The following is a 15,562-nucleotide window of genomic DNA, read 5'->3' on the forward strand; positions in this document are numbered from 1 at the left end:
TGTGTAGACTGTACTGTCACAGACGTATATGGCCCACACGTCCTGCTCGGCCATGTCTGATCCACAGCGTTATCCGTGCTATGCACCTTGGGTTTATGCGGACTGCCCCTCATATAATCGGTACGCGTAACGCGTAAAAAAAAAAACGCAGGTCAGGGCGCAAACATTCTACTGGCGGTTGCGGCTTGGACAGAGAAAATTATTTTTTTCTAGGCTCTCCTTCAGGTCGCCCCTTTCACACTCGGTCAAGAACGATTAGATCTCTCTCCTCTCTTTGTCAACTCATTTGTTCAAAACACCATGTCCGAATCAACCTCCAAGCGGGTCAAGGTCCCCAAGCCGGAAAAGAAAAAGTCCTCCACCACTAGCGCCGTATCCTCAGATCACTCCTCAGCCAACGATACCACAGCAACAACAACAACAACAACAGACGACGCCTTGATCAACATCCCGGCTATCAAGAAAAAGAAGGAGCGCCACGTCAAGACCGAGACCGATATTGCTGCGAAACAGGAACGTAAGAAACTTCGCAAGGAAGCGGAGCAACTCAAGAAGGAGGCCCAGTTGGCCAAGAAGGGACTGGTAGCACAAAAGACCGCGATCCAGAACAAGACCCCGAAATGGAAACAGTTTTTGAAGAACACGACTGAGGCTGATAATGCAGAGCAATTGAAGGATACTACCTATAAGGTCAAGGGCGACGATGGATCGGATGAGGAGGAGGACGGAAGTGATAGCGATGACGATACAAAGGAGAAGAACAAAAAGAGCAAGAGGAAGGCAGACAAGCAAGCAGAGGTCGGTTCTTCAAAGAGCAAAAAGAGCAAGAGCAAGCATGAGAACAACGCTGCACTCACTGCATTAGACACCTCGACACCAGGCAAGTACCATTTTGGAACAGAAGGTTCTCTCACAGTTCCTGGGACTGAAACTTGACTTGTTGGTCCCATGTCTAACCAGACACACTGCTGTCACCAACTCTTTTTAGGCCTGGCATACCTGGTAGAATGGAAGAGATCAAAGGACACATGGAAGTTTCAAAAGCTCCGACAAGTATGGCTTCTCAACCACATGTACGACGACAAGGAAATACCCAGCACCCATTGGAACATCTTTCTGGACTATATTCACGATCTGAAAGGCGCCGCCAGGAACGTAAGTCCTCTGCGATATGAACAATATATCACCTTGTCAATGTTCGCCAGGATTCGCATGGAACTGGAGCTAGAACTAGAACTAGAACTAGAACTAACTGAGGGCACATTTATATGCTATCCCTATCTGTTAGTCTACCATCCAAGATGCCAAGAAGATCGTCGAAGCCCCAGAACCCGAAGACTCCAAGGAAGACGAAGAGAAAGAGAACGGCACAACAGAGGACAAGGGTGAGGACGAGGAAATGAAGGATGCCAGCACAGAAGATTCGACAGTGTCAACGATCCCATTGAGCGAAGAAGAAAAGGCGGCAGAGGAAGCGGCAGAGCAGGCTAAAGTCGAGGCTAAGAGGGCGGCAGAGGTCAAGGCATCAAGAGCATTGGACGTCCTGCGGGTTCTGGCATAGTGGCCCCTCGTCGAACGCCCTATCAGCTCTCCTTTCTGCATCATCTCCTTCACCAAAGCCAGCATAACCACTTTACAGCCATGCATTCTTAATAAATAGAAAAACTGCACTCGCATTTGATATCCTACGTACTTGATCCAAATGGTTGCCCTCACCCTCCCTTCATATATAAAAAAAAATGTTGAGATCACAACAAACATGGTAGTCACATTTTAACGCGCCTTCATGCTCTGAACTCTACCAAACTCTTGCTCTGGCTCATTCCCTCCTACTTCTTCAGCATCACATAAAAACCATGGACAGAAAGCGAGTTCCAGGCCCCGAACTGAGCGTGGCTCCCTTGGTGGAGTACCCTCTCGACCATAAGCGATGGACACCACAGGACGAAACACGCCATGACCCTAAGCGACAGCTCGAAGATATGCGGCCAATCTGTAAGTTCGACTCTCTGCCGGCGAGGGAGGGAGAGGGAAACAAGGCAAACAACAACCACAACTACGAGCGTTTCTACCAACAACGGGCGTTTTTTTTGTCCATTTGGGGCATGGTGAAACGTTTGGGACCTCACTTCTTTTCCCCACTGCAGAAACGACTGGTTCTAAATGACCCGTTCATATGGATGGGGGAGACATTACTTTCTTACGCAAATTCACACAAAATCACACTGCATAGATCTGAAGACAGGATTGATCAGCCAAGCAAACGGATCTGCATATATCGAGCTCGAAAAGACGAAGCTCGCCTGTGGAGTGTAAGATCCCCTCCCGTCTTTGTTTCTTCAATAAATACAATCGACGGCTCTGCCTCAGCTCATTGTTCAATTACTCCACGAAGGACTTACCCTCTAAATCGTCTAATGGCGTAGGTATGGACCAAGACCAGCAAAGAGAACAGGAGTCTTCAGCGGAAAGGGCACCCTAAACTGCGAGATCAAGTTTGCGACCTTCTCTTGTGCCAAGCGCCGAAGCAACATCAGGGTAAACACCCTTTTCTCTTTCTCCTCCGTCTCCTTTTCGTTCACTGTCGTTCCAACCGTATCAACTCTTGTCGTATTGGGTCTTGTCAACTAACACCCATGTCCATATCCATACTCATCTCCTAACAACAATAACAACATCAACAACAACAACAACAACAACAACAACAACAAAAATACAGGACCCACAAGAAAGAGAGCTCTCTCAAATCCTAACTCAGGCTTTAACACCCGCCGTGCGTCTGGATCTCCTCCCCAAATCCGCTATCGACGTCTTCATCACAGTCCTCGAATCCGACGGTTGGGGATCCTGTCTCGCCGCAGCCATCACAGCGGCCTCCGCAGCCCTGGCCCATGCGGGAATCGAGATGTTGGACCTCGTCGCAGGATGCTCGGCCTCGTATATTCAAACGGGATCAATATCATCATCGGGATCGACCTCAATAGGAGCACCGCAGATCTTTATGGATGCTGATCTGGAAGAAGAAAAGTATGAGCAGGGCGCGATCGTCTTGGCTTACATGCCCTCCTTGAACGAGGTCACCCATGTCCTCCAGAGCGGGAAGGCTGAAGGATCGATCATTTCACAGGTGAGGACCGGAAAAAAAAAAACAAAAGAGAGAGTCATGGGGCGCATGATGGATTAATGCGTACGATATAACTGACAATCCTGGGGGCCATTTTTTTTCTCTCTTTTCTGACGAACGACCATAGTCTGTTGAACATTGCGTAGAATCATGCAACAAGATCTACGCGGTTATGCACCACGCTCTGCTGGAATCCATCAACGAGAACAACGCCTCCCACCAATAACACAGCATAGCGCAATAACCTGCGGACGCCAGGAGCATCTTAGAATGGTTCATGCAAGAGGCGGCAGCAGGAATGGAAAAGACCATCAAATAAAACAATCATTATTAACGAATATCATTGAAATCGTCTTTTTTGTATGCCAGGGTGCTTTTTTTTTTTTTTTTTTTTTTTTTTTTTTTTTTGCCCCGCGCAGTGCAAAAGAATGTCCTGTTCGATATGTTTCCTCTTATGCTTCATTATTATCGTCCGAGGACGCTTCCTTAAGTGAATCTCCCTCCACTGCTGCGACATCATCCGCAGCTCCCTCGTCGGATATCCTCTTTTCTGTCTTCTCAGCCTTCGGCTCTGGCGTACCTCCAATCAGGTATCGCATAATATCCGACAGACTGACGATGCCCTTCAGTTTGTTCCCGCTATCGACCACAATCAACCGATGAACTTGTGATTTGCGGATCGTCCCAAAGATCGACGAGAGACTATCGTTCAGAGTACATGTGTGGACGCCCGCGAAATCATCCGGTCGACGGAGCAATGCTTCTGCGACGCAAAGGTCCAAATCTCTGTATACGCCCGCCTTGACTAATGTCTATGTGCGTCGAATGACCAAAAAAAAAAATTCAATTGACATAGATTCCAAGTTAGTCGCTCTATTCAGCCTCCTCTGGTTGCTGCTCTTCGATAGGACACTTTGAGGGCATAAAAGTAAATTGGATTTTTTTTTTTTTTTTTTTTTACCATGACATCCACCGTCTCAAAGACGTTCAACACGACGCCTTCCTCATCCACGATCGGGACCGAGGATATCCTCCGCTTCACAAACATGTCAATCACGGACATCACAGGCGTTGACAGATCAGCGACAGCCAGGTCCGTATAGATCCCAATTTTGAGTTCCGATAAAGGTTGCCGTAACGTCTTTTCGTCCTGATAGTTCACGGCGATAAACTTGAGGATCCGATACTGTGTCAGCACCGATACGATCATTTCCTCTCCTGTCTCTGAATCCACATCCACTAGCGGCAGTCGGTGGGCTCTCGACTCAACCAAGAGTTGACAGGCGTCGTATAGAGATTGAAGTGGGTGTAATGAGAACAGCTCCGGTGGTGGTACTCCAATGACCTTTTCGACATCTGCAAGGAATAAAAAAGATGAAAAAATGAACGGCGACAGCAATGTTAGTTACCACTGCATTCACTTGAATTCCTTTAGAACTGCCCATCGCCATCCCTGGGGAATTGAATTACCTCTGAGTTGAGATATCTGGAACTGGTCCATTTCACGAATGGCTGCCGTGTAAGATGAATGCGAGTAATAAAACTGGATCAAATTGATAAAATCTGTCGCCGTCAACATTCCCGCAAACTTGCGCTTTGTCGAATCCCACAAGGGCGCCGAGACAATATCTAAAAAAAATTGTAAGAGCAAAAAAAAAAATGAGAGGCCACCAAAAAAGTCAGTCAGTCAGTCAGTCAGTCATCTTCGAAACGAGCATTAATAAGTCCCCCCTTGCCAAAAATAAAGATCTCTCACACATACTATACTGCATCAAGACCGAGAGCGCCTTCTTAACCAGCAAAGTCGTGTCCAACACAATCTGTCGATAACTAACCGGCAGCACATCATAAGCCGAATGTTGCTTCAGGAACGACTCCATCACCGCCTGAGTTCCCTGCAATGTCTCCGTATCCTTCTTCTTGCGCCAGGCGGAGTACGATGCCACAGGATCGATATTCTCCGTCGCTGGCCCATCCACAGGCGCAGCTAACAAGGCTATCGTTGCCGCAGTCGATCCCGGATCGGTCGTTGCTGCTGGCACCATCAACGACTCTGTATCGACTGAAACATTTCCTGTGGTCCCATAGTTTACGCTGTTGCTGCTGTTGCTCTTGTTGAGCGCCGTCGTTAATGTTGAAGAGGGCTGGATGGGCACCAGATGCGATGATGACGAAGACGATAGTCGCTGCTCGTCTGAATCAGATAACTGTGCAGCGGATGATGTGCACGGCGACGATACTGACGGTGATAGCACTGAGGAGTTCTCCGCAAGAAATGAAGTCGTGTTCATATTTGGCGACTCTTGGTGCGCAAAATAGTCTACCGGTGCTGCAGGGTCCTGGGTATCTGCCTCCGTCGCCGCTGGGCCTCGAGAATTGACCCCAGCGCCTGTTGCAGACTGAGTAGCTGCATCTCCAGCTTCTGTCGCAGTTGTGTGCAACGAGGCGCCTGCCAGCCCCGAGGCCAAGGCATCGTCCTTGCTGTCCTGGTTCTCTTCGGGGCCACCCATGAGGATGGAATGAGATGTCGAGTGGCGGTAGTCTCCGGGTCCTGCCTGGTTTTTCCTGGGGGATGAATTGCTGTGTAGACTCTGTTGGGGGCGGCGAGGGCAGCTTGCAGGGTTTGTTTGTTTGCTGGGTTGGTTGAATGAGTGGGTGTGAAAGCAAAGGGCGGTGCGTCGGCAATCGACCACAGGGTCCTCAGCTTGAATCCACCCCAGCAAATATGACCAGAGTTGGGGTGTATCGGTGTATCAGTGCGCACGCGCTTATTCGCTTATTTCCTGTCAAAGTTGGCTCGTGCTCTCAACGCGTGTCTGCTTCAATGCCGATAGCACCATCCGACAGTAGCTTCCCTTGCAATCGGCTTTGACAAGGCTCTCGATGCTATTTTTTATTTTTTCTTTGTCTATGAACATGTTTGTTAAAGTCATAATAAGGCTGTTCGTTTACCATTTGCGAGCCCTGGCCTCCTCCTGGCGTCGCACTAGGTAGTTCAACTTCTCCCACACCTCCTCCAGCTTCATCCGCCTGTCCATCAGCTGCAGGTGTCGCCCCACCGAAGGGTTCTCTCTCGCGAACTTCTCCATCGCTTCCTGCCCAGTCTTGACTCCTAGGCGGCTATCAATCATCCTCGGCAGCTGGAACACAAATTCGTTCATCAGCTCTACCTGAATGAACATCACGCTCGTGTACGCCAGCTTCTCAGAGACCATCGCCAGGAACGCCTCGGGGCACTGTGTCTTGTTCTTCGAGCTCCTGCACGTCTTGGACTTCAATGCCGACAGTCGGTATTTCAAGATCAACGCACGGTCCCGGAGTGAGAGGGCCTCGCGAGCCTTGACCAACAGCTTGGGGTTGTAGTGTGGTCGTGTTGCTGCCTCCAATTCGTCCTCGTCCTCCAATGAATGCTCCTCCACGGCTGCACCCTCATTCTCGTCTTCATGTTCGCTGTGTGATTCTTTTGATTCAGAGGTCTGGTTGCTGTCCTCTTTGGAACTAAGATGTTCTTCCAAATGCAGACGAGGGTTCGACTCACGTAACTTGGCAACGGCCTCGCGACGTTGTGACCTCCTGGCCTCCTCTCGGTCGAATTCAATCACATAGTTGATGGCCTTGCGCAACTTCTTGGTTCCGACTGTCGTCTTGATCTTGGTTAATGCCTCTTCACACATCTCCAGTTCCTTCTGCAGCAATACGACGGCGCGCTTGACGCCTTCAGTCCACTCGCTATCGGTGCACTCCACTTCGTACTTGAACGGCTTGATCGTATTCTCGACCTGATCCGCGGTCGCCTGGCTTCGACTACTGAGGATCTCATGTGTCATCGACTTGATGGTCTCTGCTGCATCCGGGTGATAATTAAACGGTTCTGCCTCCGCAAGCTGCTCCATGGTCCTAGACAGAATGTCGACGACACGCTGAGTTGTTTGACGGCCCACTCCTGATTTTGTTAAGGCAGATGATGCCAGGTCGAGCTGTAGGTCCCAGTATAGTCGATCCTCCTCTGCTGCCGAGTCCAGTTGCGAGAGTTCGCTGATCCTCGGGTCGGACCAGTATCTCTGAGCACAAGTATCGAGCATCCGCTGCTCCAGCATGTGTCGAATCTCGAGTCGGACCTGGGGCTTACCAAAGGCTTTTGTAAAATCCTTGAACCTATGCTTCAACTTGTCGACAGACTCGGCCACGTATGATTCGGCGCTCATCCTTTGATCGTTGTACTCGACCTTGAACTGGTATCGGGTCTCGTCCAACTCCTTCTGAACAGCCTTAATAATCGAGCCCAGATTCGAGCCCATGTTCTCCTCTAATACATCCATCAGTTTTCGGCGCAGCGTTCCAGTGCCGACAGCGACACCCCTCTGGCTGAATTGGTAGGCGCTTCGGAAATACGCATCCTCGGTCTTAATCACAGCCTGGGTCATGTTGTCCTTCTTGTCGCCTGTGGGCGCCTTGCAGACTACACCGATGTATCCTAGATGAAGAGGATAATCTTGATTCCTTAAAATGGCCACCCCACGGTCCGGTTCGACGAGATCCATCTTGGTGATAACGCCGATTGTTCGTAACCCCAGGGGATCAACCTTTCGACTGCTACGGAGCGCCTCTGAATTGGCCAAGTCGACATCTGCAGCGCAGACTGCTAAGATGATGTTGGGTTCCTGGATGTATTTTTCGCACAGTTCAGAGATCTTCTCCTTGAGCGAAAGGGGCTGGTTCTTTGACGTGATCTGGATGTAGCCGGGCAGGTCGATTAGGGTCAGGTCGGGAATATTAGGCGAGTAGATGCGGAGTTCGATCGGTTTGGATGAGACACACTCGGATTCGGGAACTGCCATGTTGAGGTCCTTAAGTGTTTGCTGAACGCGTTTAAAGTCGTGCACCTTGCCCAGGCCTAGAGCTGGGAATTCTCCGTACTCTTCTTTCGAGTGTGGCGTGTGGATGAGGGTGAGTTCGATAGGTCGTCGCGTCACCATGTTTGCGCCCCTAAGAAAAAAGATAGCCATAAGTGTCAGAGATACAACCCACCGTCAAAGCCGAGCCATATCTGCACGAAGCAGAAAATAACATTGCAACTTACTTGGGCAAGAACTCATGTCCAACGATAGCCTCTAGAACTGAGCTCTTTCCAGAGCTCTGACTGCCGATGACGACGATGCTTGGCAGCTTCAGGGTATTATTGTGGTCGATAGAATTAAGGACATTGCGGACCTCAATCAACTTTTTCGTCAACAGCATAAAGTCGCCGTCGTGTGGTGGGATTCCTGAGGGTCGAGGGCTATCCTGCTCCTCGCTCCTTGATTTAGCCAATGCTGCGGCAGCTGCAGCGGCAGCTGCAGCTGCAGTCTCCCTGTTGTGCTGAGGGTCCTCGTCATTATTGTTATTATTGTTGTTACCTCCTGAAGACCTGCGAATAGAATGTGGCTCTTCCTCAGCATCGACTCTGTTGGAACGACTTTCGTCTACCATGGCCGACTTTTCATCCAGGCTTGATCTTCGGAAAAGTGGTGCTAGAAAATCGGGCAGCGATAGCTCTGGCAAATGGACATCATTCACCGTGGATTTCACCGAGGTGACGAGATCCTTGACATCCTCTGCAAGTCCCATTGCCCAGTTCGTGCCCTTGTTAGACAGTTCTAATCCGAACAATGATAGACATGACCAGATGCGTCAATAGCTGCTGTGAAAGAAAAATATATCGTATTTTGTAAAGATGTCTTCGAATGGAGACAATATCTTACCTGTGACTTTGTACTGAGCATATGAAAGACCTGCCAAACTTGCTGTGAGGGCACCCATGGGTAATCGAAGGGCATGCATTACGAAGCGCGGTGCGGCCGTTGCGGCAATCCCGCGCCGAGCCATAAGATTGCCCCGTCGTGTACGATAGAACTGTAGGGCGGATTGGCGGCGAGGAATGGTGAACGGAGTGCTAGCCGCGATGTATCGTGGAGGGCGGTTGTTAATAGTGGAGAAGGCTCGGGAGACCAGGCGAGATCCGGTCGCGACAGAGAGCAGACGCATGCGACCTGAGCCGTTGAGACCGCTGGTGCTGTTGAATGGAGGACGCATTCCTGCTGGGTTCCTGGCCGACATATTGGCTGTGGTGGTCGCGGTGCGAGGGGCGGTTCGGAGGACTGCTGCTGTGGATAGGAGACGAGGAGCTGGGTGAGCCCAAGGGCGCTGAAGCCTGGTCATAGCGGAGACGGCCTTGCCTGCAGCAGGTGCGTCTGCAAGCAGCCTCGAGATCATTGGGAGACAAACGAGGAGTGGAACAAAAGAGTGATTCGTGAGAGGGTGAGTGTGTCAATGGAATAGGAAGAAGTGTAGAGTCGTGATGGTCGATCAAAAGGTGCAATGGATGGATGGCGGGAGGGGGAGGAAGGAGAGGAGTATCTTTCCTCTGCAGAAACCGCATGGCACCCACATAGTCCGCATAAGGAATTTTTTTCTTCTCGCAATGAGCGCATGGATCGGGAAGAGGCAGTCGTCGATCTCCGCTTTCAGGCGACCTGTCAGGTGACGGTCTTGGGAAGTGGAGAGAGGACCAGCATCCTCGGAATGTTCGCCGGAGAGCCACTTTTACACACTGAAACCCAGACTAGTTGGCCCTATCGCGTTCTTGCTGTCAGGAGACAGTAACGCGTCGTGGTACGAAGGACACCGACGTAAACAGGGTATGCAGCTCCATATCATCTTTGCATCGTAAAATGTACATGACTTTGGGCAGATTTGTGGGATAATCATGGGAAGAAGGAGGAATGTAGAGGCGTGAGGGTGGTAGGAAGAGCGCATGGATAGAAAATGTACATGATAGCGATGTATGATAGATCAAGTTGCAATTGCTGTTACATTTATTCCAAGAGTGAAGGATGCAGATATGGACAGGGAGAAAAAACAAGTCGCAGGATCTCATTTGTTGGCAGCAAAGATTGCTGCTCCTATTTGAAGTTGTTCTTGAGTTCACGCAAAACATGCATGACATCGATCGGGTCTGTCTTGCCCGTGAATGCCTGCAGTGATGGCTCGCTAAGAGACGAAGAGAAATAGGACAGTTAAATCCATTATTCACTGCTGGGGGGGGAGGGTTTAAAGAAAATGAAGCCGAGAGCGCAAATGCTACATTATACGTCAAGAAGATCAAGAAGACTTACTTGACGCGAAGGAATGGGTTGCAGAGCAGCTCCTCACCAATGGTGCCGGGTACGGTGACAGTGACGCTCTCGTCCATGCACCATTGGAGTTTCTGGGCCACATGAGGGTTTTCCGGCTCAACGTGCTGTGCAAACTTGAGATTCGCCTTTGTGTACTCATGGCCACAGTAAACCTTGGTCTCCACGGGCAGCGTCGCCAGGATATGGAGTAAGCTGTTGTACATGTCCGCCGCCGTACCCTCGAAGAAGCGTCCGCATCCACCTAAATGATAATCGAGTTAGTTAGTTAGTTATTTCGTTTTCGTTTCTGTTCAGTAATGTCATTGCAAATAATTTCATCCGCAGGCCATCCATGCCCATGTCCAGTGTATCAACGCGTCCCGTACTCATTTTTCCCTCATCCACACTTACTCAAGAAGAGAGTATCTCCGGTAAAGACGGCACGATCAGCTCCATCCTTGACATAGTAGCTAACACTGCCCTTGGTGTGGCAATGCGTCCAGAGTGCCTGGACAGTCAACGATCCGACCTTAAATTCTTCCTTGTCCTTCACAACATAATTGATTTCAGGAATCCTGGCATCGGCACCGAAGACTGCCAATCCAGGCTTCTTGGCGATCAACTCGACGTTGCCACCAGCGTGATCCCAGTGGTGATGTGTGCAGAGGACCGAGGTCAGCTTGGCGCCCAGATGTTGGAGGATGTGCATCAGCTTCTGAGGCTGAACTGGATCGACCACAGCTGCCTCGGATGTCTTCTCGTCGAGGATGATGTACGAGTAATTATCTGCAAAGAGGTGTAAAAAGAAGAAAATGGAAATCGCGGTCAGTATATTTCCTGTTTGATGCTCTGACTGCATCAGATAAAGGAAAGTCGATTGCTTGTAGGAAAAGAAGTATGATAGAACAGCACGCACTGCGCATTCTAGAGTCCATTTGCCCAGCATAGAATTGTACACTAGTCTTTGCTATCGCGCCCTATGGACATCAACCGAACCCTAGTGCCTGTCAATATCATATAGTCGTACGTACCTTCAAGAGCTGGAACTGGAATGACGCGCATGGTGGAATGAGCTGTGGTGGAAAACTGATGCAAAGACAAGTTTGAGGATGGAGTGATTCGGTGCGCAGATCTGGAAGAGGTGACGAGTGAGTTGCCTAATGATAAGGAGGGTTTTGTTTTTCGAGTAAAGGTCGAGAAGGCGGACAAGGTCGAGCTGGATAAACTGGAGGTGTGAAGTGTTCGTCTGGCCGTGAGGATGCGGTAGGCAGCAGAGGTATTGGAGGAAGAAAAGGCAGTGCGTAACGAAGACATAGGAAGCAGCGGGGTGGTGCCGAATGGGAGATGTCGTCTTTATCTGGAAAAAGGTGTTCCGGAGAACGTTCCAAAAACGAACGTTCAAATGGAACGTCTTATTTTCTACGCCCTTTTTAAACGACGCCACTAACTGCCTGCATTTTCCCGCGCCTTTTCTGGCCCTCCTTCAAGAGTACAGAGCAAGAGAGTCTATGATTGGACATGGATATAGACATAGAGCGATGATTCTTCAATAAAGGTGCTGGTTCTATCTATTCGACCAATGTCGTTGATACGATATCTCGGTTCTCATCCAGATCCAGCCTCAAATGTCGTCCTGTCGAGCGAGTCCCAGAAGAAGTCTCGTTCTCCTTGAATAAGCTCTCCTGCAGAAGTCGCTCCAAATATACCTCATACGCGGGCATAAACCTTGACACAAACTCCTTCACTTGCTCCTCCGTCATCCCTGCTCCCTTCTTCACCCATAGATCCCTCTCCTGTTCCGCTCGCCACTTGAACACCGTCGCAAGATTTGGCGCCGACAGATGCACAAACACGTCCAGATAACTATACCATTCCTGTTCATAGGCCTCCAAGAACTGGTCCACCACTTTTAATGACGAGAACGGATGCTCCGCAAGATAGTACGGCGGGAATGTCGAGCGCTGCTGATAGATTGACAGGAGATGACTCTGATCACGAATCGACTTAAATCCGAGTGACCAACCTTCAAACAGGATCACGTCAAAGGGTGCCTCGGCCTGTGGCCATTGATCCTTGGGAGCTTGATCTCCCCGTCCAGAATGAAGTGACTTATCATAGGTTGGGATAGGGACACGAATCGGTGCAGGCTGTTGTATGGGTTCCTCAGCGGACTGGCTAGAACGGATGGGCGCCAATTGATTCGCCTCACACAGCGCGCGGAATGTGTCTGCGCCCAATTGGACATCATGTGTTCCTGGTAGGCCCCGAAACTCGATCAGCTTATTATCAGGATACCGTTGGCTGAGTGCCTGTTGGTCTTTGAATGGGAGGTAAAGATCGTCTGTGGAAAAGGCAAAAACACGTAGGTTGTGCGGCGCTCCTGATAGCGCTGCGACTAGCTTGTTCGTCAGAGTCGTTTTGCCTGCAAGTGTGTTGATAGACGCGACACTTCTTCATTAGCAAAAAGGGCAATTGCTTTTGAGGACACAACCTTTGTCTGCCTTTGGCATATTACCCACCTATGCCCTGTGGTCCCGACAGACCAACGAATAGCGGCTTTGTGGCGGTGCAGTTGACTCCTGGAGGAAATCGCCTTGGGGTCGAGATATTCCGCAGGATATGCTGTACTATGGTCTGTGTCTTGTCTAGTCGCACGCTCATGGTCGATGGGTCATGGAGAGCGTTCGAAAGCGGCAAGTGGAGGAGCAGAAGGTCATTCCTCTTTGGTCCCCTCGACTGGACCAGCGTGGCTTTTGGTTGGGGCGGGGGCAGCAAATGAAAATTGGGTTTTGTTGGACATACATGAGCGCGCGCGTGGCAACGATCACCTTCTTCTCCCCTTCCATTCGACTCATCACCTCGCGCAGCTCCTCCCTCACTCCCGACAGATAAGCAGACAGACATCGCCACACCGCCTCAGCAACATGGATCTCCCTGTCGTCAGATACAGCAAGTCAGAATACATCGAAACGGTACAGCGACACCTACAACTCGATGCATTGTTTTGAGGCATCTCAGGAACTAAAACCCATGGAGCAACGTTTAAGAACCGACACCTCTTCTTACCCATTTCACCCACTATCTTCACTAGGACACGGGCAACAAAGTCTCGAGGAAGTCCGTTATTTGCGGCAGTCAGAACATTATCCTCGGTGGTAAGGTGAGGACATGAACCCTCCTTGGCATGGTCATCATCACCAATTGGAGCGCGGGTTCACAAGGCACACTCAGCCGCACGTGCTATTTGCCCAATGGTCAGTGGTATGACCCAGAGTTATAACATATCCTTCTGACCATCGGAATTTCATCATAGACGATATTACAGACCGGCAGCGTGATTCGAGGCGATCTACGAAGGACGGGACCTGGTCAAGCGGTGGTCGTCTCGGTCGGTCGCTACTGCTTTCTGTCACAAGGCTGCATTATCCGTCCACCTTGCAAGACCTATAAAGGGTAACGAAACGACAGGGGCAATGCATGGCGACTGAAGCGATAGGCTCGCTTCTTTGTCGCATTTTACTAATAGGCCTTTGTTGATGTGGGAACAATAGGGCGTTTAGCTACTATCCTATGAAAATCGGCGACCATGTCAGCATTGGCGAGGGATCGATTGTTCAGGCGGCCTCTATTGGATCGTTTGTCCACATCGGAAAGAACTGTGTTATTGTAAGTGTGAATCCAGCGATTAATATTCCTCATCTCCCTCGCTGTCTCTCCTGTCCTTGCTTTGGACATGTCTGTTGCTCAGCAAGATAGCTCGTCACTCAACCCACGTCTGCCTAAATGCACATTTCACAGGGAAAGTTTGCGATCATCAAGGAATGCAGCAGGATTGAGGATAACACTGTCATCCCAGCAAACGCAGTCGTACCATCATTTGCGATCTACAGCGGGTCTCCTGGAAGGCTGGTCGATGAGCTGCCAGAGAGTTTTCAGGAGATCTTTGAAGCACGGACAAAAGATCGATATGCAAAGTTCATCCCCAGCACGGATTGATCTCAAGAGCACGGGACGCTGCGCGAGACTGGTGTGCAAAGCAAACGTCAGGACACGGCTTTGTACTGTGCTCTCCATAAGATCGACATTCTTAGGACCATTCAAAAGATACCAAATACGCGCGCGCACATCTACTCAAGCATGTGAACTTTCACACACGCGCATCAAATAAACAACGGACCATGAAACTGACTGCAAAAAATGACACGGGATATATGGCGATAAGAAATACTTTATATCTCATCCATGCATATGTGTCCTGGTCAAGGTAGGAATCTAGGCAAGAGAGAGAAAAGAAAGAGAAAGCACCTCCTCATCATCATCGGCTTTGTTTGTACAATTGTTCCTCAATTCCTATATTTTTGTCCGTGGAGGTGTATTTGAATATCGACCTTGCATGGGCCAATCCGATTCGACCAAAGCGATTGTCATGAGTGTTGTTCTTGGTACGCGTGAAGACGCATACATAGTTTGTACGACATCAGAGGCGCGTTATTCCTTTTGCAATGCACGGTGTCTGTTACTGTAGCCCCCAGGATCCAAAGAGACTACCTGCACAACATGCAGCCGGATTGTCGAGGGATTGTCCCTTTCGGTTACCGCCACTCTCCTCGAGCACCCCTTCTCCCCAGTACCTGTTTGCGTGCTCGCGATGAGGTATACAGATCCATTCCGGTAGTCGTTGTGGAGAGTGAGGGCAAGAACCAATCGCAATGAGACAAATGAACATCTTCCCTCTCGTTTTGTATCTCGTTTTGTCCTGGCACTTCTTTTTCTCACTTACTTTCGCCCTCGCCTATCCTCCCCCCCCTTTTTTGAAAACTTGTTCTGGTACACTCGCATCCATTTCATTCTATCAACACATTTGGCCAACTCACCATTGTAGATATGCGCATCTTCACTCTCTCTTCCTCCCTCCCTCTCTGTTCATATACCACCACGACAACCAGAACAAGTTCGCAACACTGCTATCCTCTATAAACTCTTTCAATAAGGCACGCCTTAGAAAATGAAGTGCAGCCACAGAAACATCCCAATCACGCTCTTCTCCACGGTCCTCCTCCTCCTCATCGCCGTCTTCTCCCTCACAGCAGGCAAGCAATTAACACCCTTTGGTTCTCCGCTTCATTGAATCGAACAGGGACCATGAGATCATGGTGTCCTTTTTCTGTCTTTCATTTAAAACATCTTCCTTTCTGAATGTACATCTCTCTTTCTCTCCCCCAATAGATGCCACACCTTACACAGCCAGGACGCTCCGCGCAAGTCGTCCTCCTTCACCACAACC

General features: G+C 49.8%; 7 protein-coding genes across 7 annotated transcripts; 3 read left to right on the forward strand and 4 right to left on the reverse strand.

The window, feature by feature from the left end:
* The first annotated feature begins 161 nt into the window (after positions 1–161).
* Positions 162–1,776, forward strand: BC939DRAFT_468537 (uncharacterized protein). Its single transcript, XM_051557915.1, has 3 exons — positions 162–880; positions 989–1,155; positions 1,289–1,776. The coding sequence occupies exons 1-3, from the start codon at positions 301–303 to the stop codon at positions 1,559–1,561; spliced, it is 1,020 nt and encodes a 339-aa protein (XP_051406661.1). The 5' UTR covers positions 162–300; the 3' UTR covers positions 1,562–1,776.
* On the forward strand, positions 1,777–3,532 carry BC939DRAFT_468540 (3' exoribonuclease family, domain 1-domain-containing protein). Its single transcript, XM_051557916.1, has 5 exons — positions 1,777–1,995; positions 2,234–2,312; positions 2,427–2,538; positions 2,720–3,127; positions 3,252–3,532. The coding sequence occupies exons 1-5, from the start codon at positions 1,857–1,859 to the stop codon at positions 3,348–3,350; spliced, it is 837 nt and encodes a 278-aa protein (XP_051406662.1). The 5' UTR covers positions 1,777–1,856; the 3' UTR covers positions 3,351–3,532.
* A 44-nt stretch (positions 3,533–3,576) lies between these two features.
* Positions 3,577–5,004, reverse strand: BC939DRAFT_403590 (uncharacterized protein; the record flags this gene model as incomplete). Its single annotated transcript, XM_051552754.1, has 4 exons — positions 3,577–3,936; positions 4,086–4,480; positions 4,595–4,753; positions 4,887–5,004. The coding sequence occupies 4 exons, from the start codon at positions 5,002–5,004 to the stop codon at positions 3,577–3,579; spliced, it is 1,032 nt and encodes a 343-aa protein (XP_051406663.1).
* Positions 5,005–6,072: 1,068 nt separating this feature from the next.
* On the reverse strand, positions 6,073–9,376 carry BC939DRAFT_481881 (uncharacterized protein; the record flags this gene model as incomplete). The annotated part of the gene is made up of 3 exons (XM_051559064.1): positions 6,073–8,110; positions 8,205–8,760; positions 8,866–9,376. 3 exons carry the CDS (start codon positions 9,374–9,376, stop codon positions 6,073–6,075), a joined length of 3,105 nt encoding a protein of 1,034 aa, XP_051406664.1.
* Positions 9,377–10,239: 863 nt separating this feature from the next.
* BC939DRAFT_468545 (beta-lactamase-like protein) lies at positions 10,240–11,686 on the reverse strand. Its single transcript, XM_051557917.1, has 3 exons — positions 11,310–11,686; positions 10,690–11,064; positions 10,240–10,540 (listed from the first exon to the last, which is right to left on the reverse strand). The coding sequence occupies exons 1-3, from the start codon at positions 11,590–11,592 to the stop codon at positions 10,275–10,277; spliced, it is 924 nt and encodes a 307-aa protein (XP_051406665.1). The 5' UTR covers positions 11,593–11,686; the 3' UTR covers positions 10,240–10,274.
* Positions 11,687–11,846: 160 nt separating this feature from the next.
* On the reverse strand, positions 11,847–12,939 carry BC939DRAFT_403626 (P-loop containing nucleoside triphosphate hydrolase protein; the record flags this gene model as incomplete). Its single annotated transcript, XM_051552756.1, has 2 exons — positions 11,847–12,700; positions 12,798–12,939. 2 exons carry the CDS (start codon positions 12,937–12,939, stop codon positions 11,847–11,849), a joined length of 996 nt encoding a protein of 331 aa, XP_051406666.1.
* A 263-nt stretch (positions 12,940–13,202) lies between these two features.
* Positions 13,203–14,274, forward strand: BC939DRAFT_508146 (dynactin, subunit p25; the record flags this gene model as incomplete). Its single annotated transcript, XM_051560966.1, has 5 exons — positions 13,203–13,250; positions 13,370–13,438; positions 13,592–13,731; positions 13,830–13,944; positions 14,077–14,274. 5 exons carry the CDS (start codon positions 13,203–13,205, stop codon positions 14,272–14,274), a joined length of 570 nt encoding a protein of 189 aa, XP_051406667.1.
* Between the last annotated feature and the right edge of the window lie 1,288 nt (positions 14,275–15,562).

The sequence above is a fragment of the Gamsiella multidivaricata genome (genome assembly GCF_025024155.1).
Source record: "Gamsiella multidivaricata strain RSA 2152 chromosome Unknown BC939scaffold_119, whole genome shotgun sequence".
Lineage (NCBI taxonomy): Eukaryota > Fungi > Mortierellomycota > Mortierellomycetes > Mortierellales > Mortierellaceae > Gamsiella > Gamsiella multidivaricata.

What these genes read in the sequence shown, in the direction of transcription:
- BC939DRAFT_468537 (XM_051557915.1), top strand. Translation starts at nt 301, where the DNA reads ATGTCCGAATCAACCTCCAAGCGGGTCAAGGTCCCCAAGCCGGAAAAG. An exon ending in ATTAGACACCTCGACACCAG is followed by an intron (nt 881 to 988) that starts GCAAGTACCATT and finishes AACTCTTTTTAG; the next exon opens with GCCTGGCATACCTGGTAGAA. An exon ending in TGAAAGGCGCCGCCAGGAAC is followed by an intron (nt 1,156 to 1,288) that starts GTAAGTCCTCTG and finishes CCTATCTGTTAG; the next exon opens with TCTACCATCCAAGATGCCAA.
- BC939DRAFT_468540 (XM_051557916.1), top strand. Translation starts at nt 1,857, where the DNA reads ATGGACAGAAAGCGAGTTCCAGGCCCCGAACTGAGCGTGGCTCCCTTG. An exon ending in AGCGCCGAAGCAACATCAGG is followed by an intron (nt 2,539 to 2,719) that starts GTAAACACCCTT and finishes ACAAAAATACAG; the next exon opens with GACCCACAAGAAAGAGAGCT. An exon ending in AAGGATCGATCATTTCACAG is followed by an intron (nt 3,128 to 3,251) that starts GTGAGGACCGGA and finishes GAACGACCATAG; the next exon opens with TCTGTTGAACATTGCGTAGA.
- BC939DRAFT_468545 (XM_051557917.1), bottom strand. Translation starts at nt 11,592, where the DNA reads ATGTCTTCGTTACGCACTGCCTTTTCTTCCTCCAATACCTCTGCTGCC. An exon ending in TCCAGTTCCAGCTCTTGAAG is followed by an intron (nt 11,065 to 11,309) that starts GTACGTACGACT and finishes ACCTCTTTGCAG; the next exon opens with ATAATTACTCGTACATCATC. An exon ending in CGGAGATACTCTCTTCTTGA is followed by an intron (nt 10,541 to 10,689) that starts GTAAGTGTGGAT and finishes ATTATCATTTAG; the next exon opens with GTGGATGCGGACGCTTCTTC.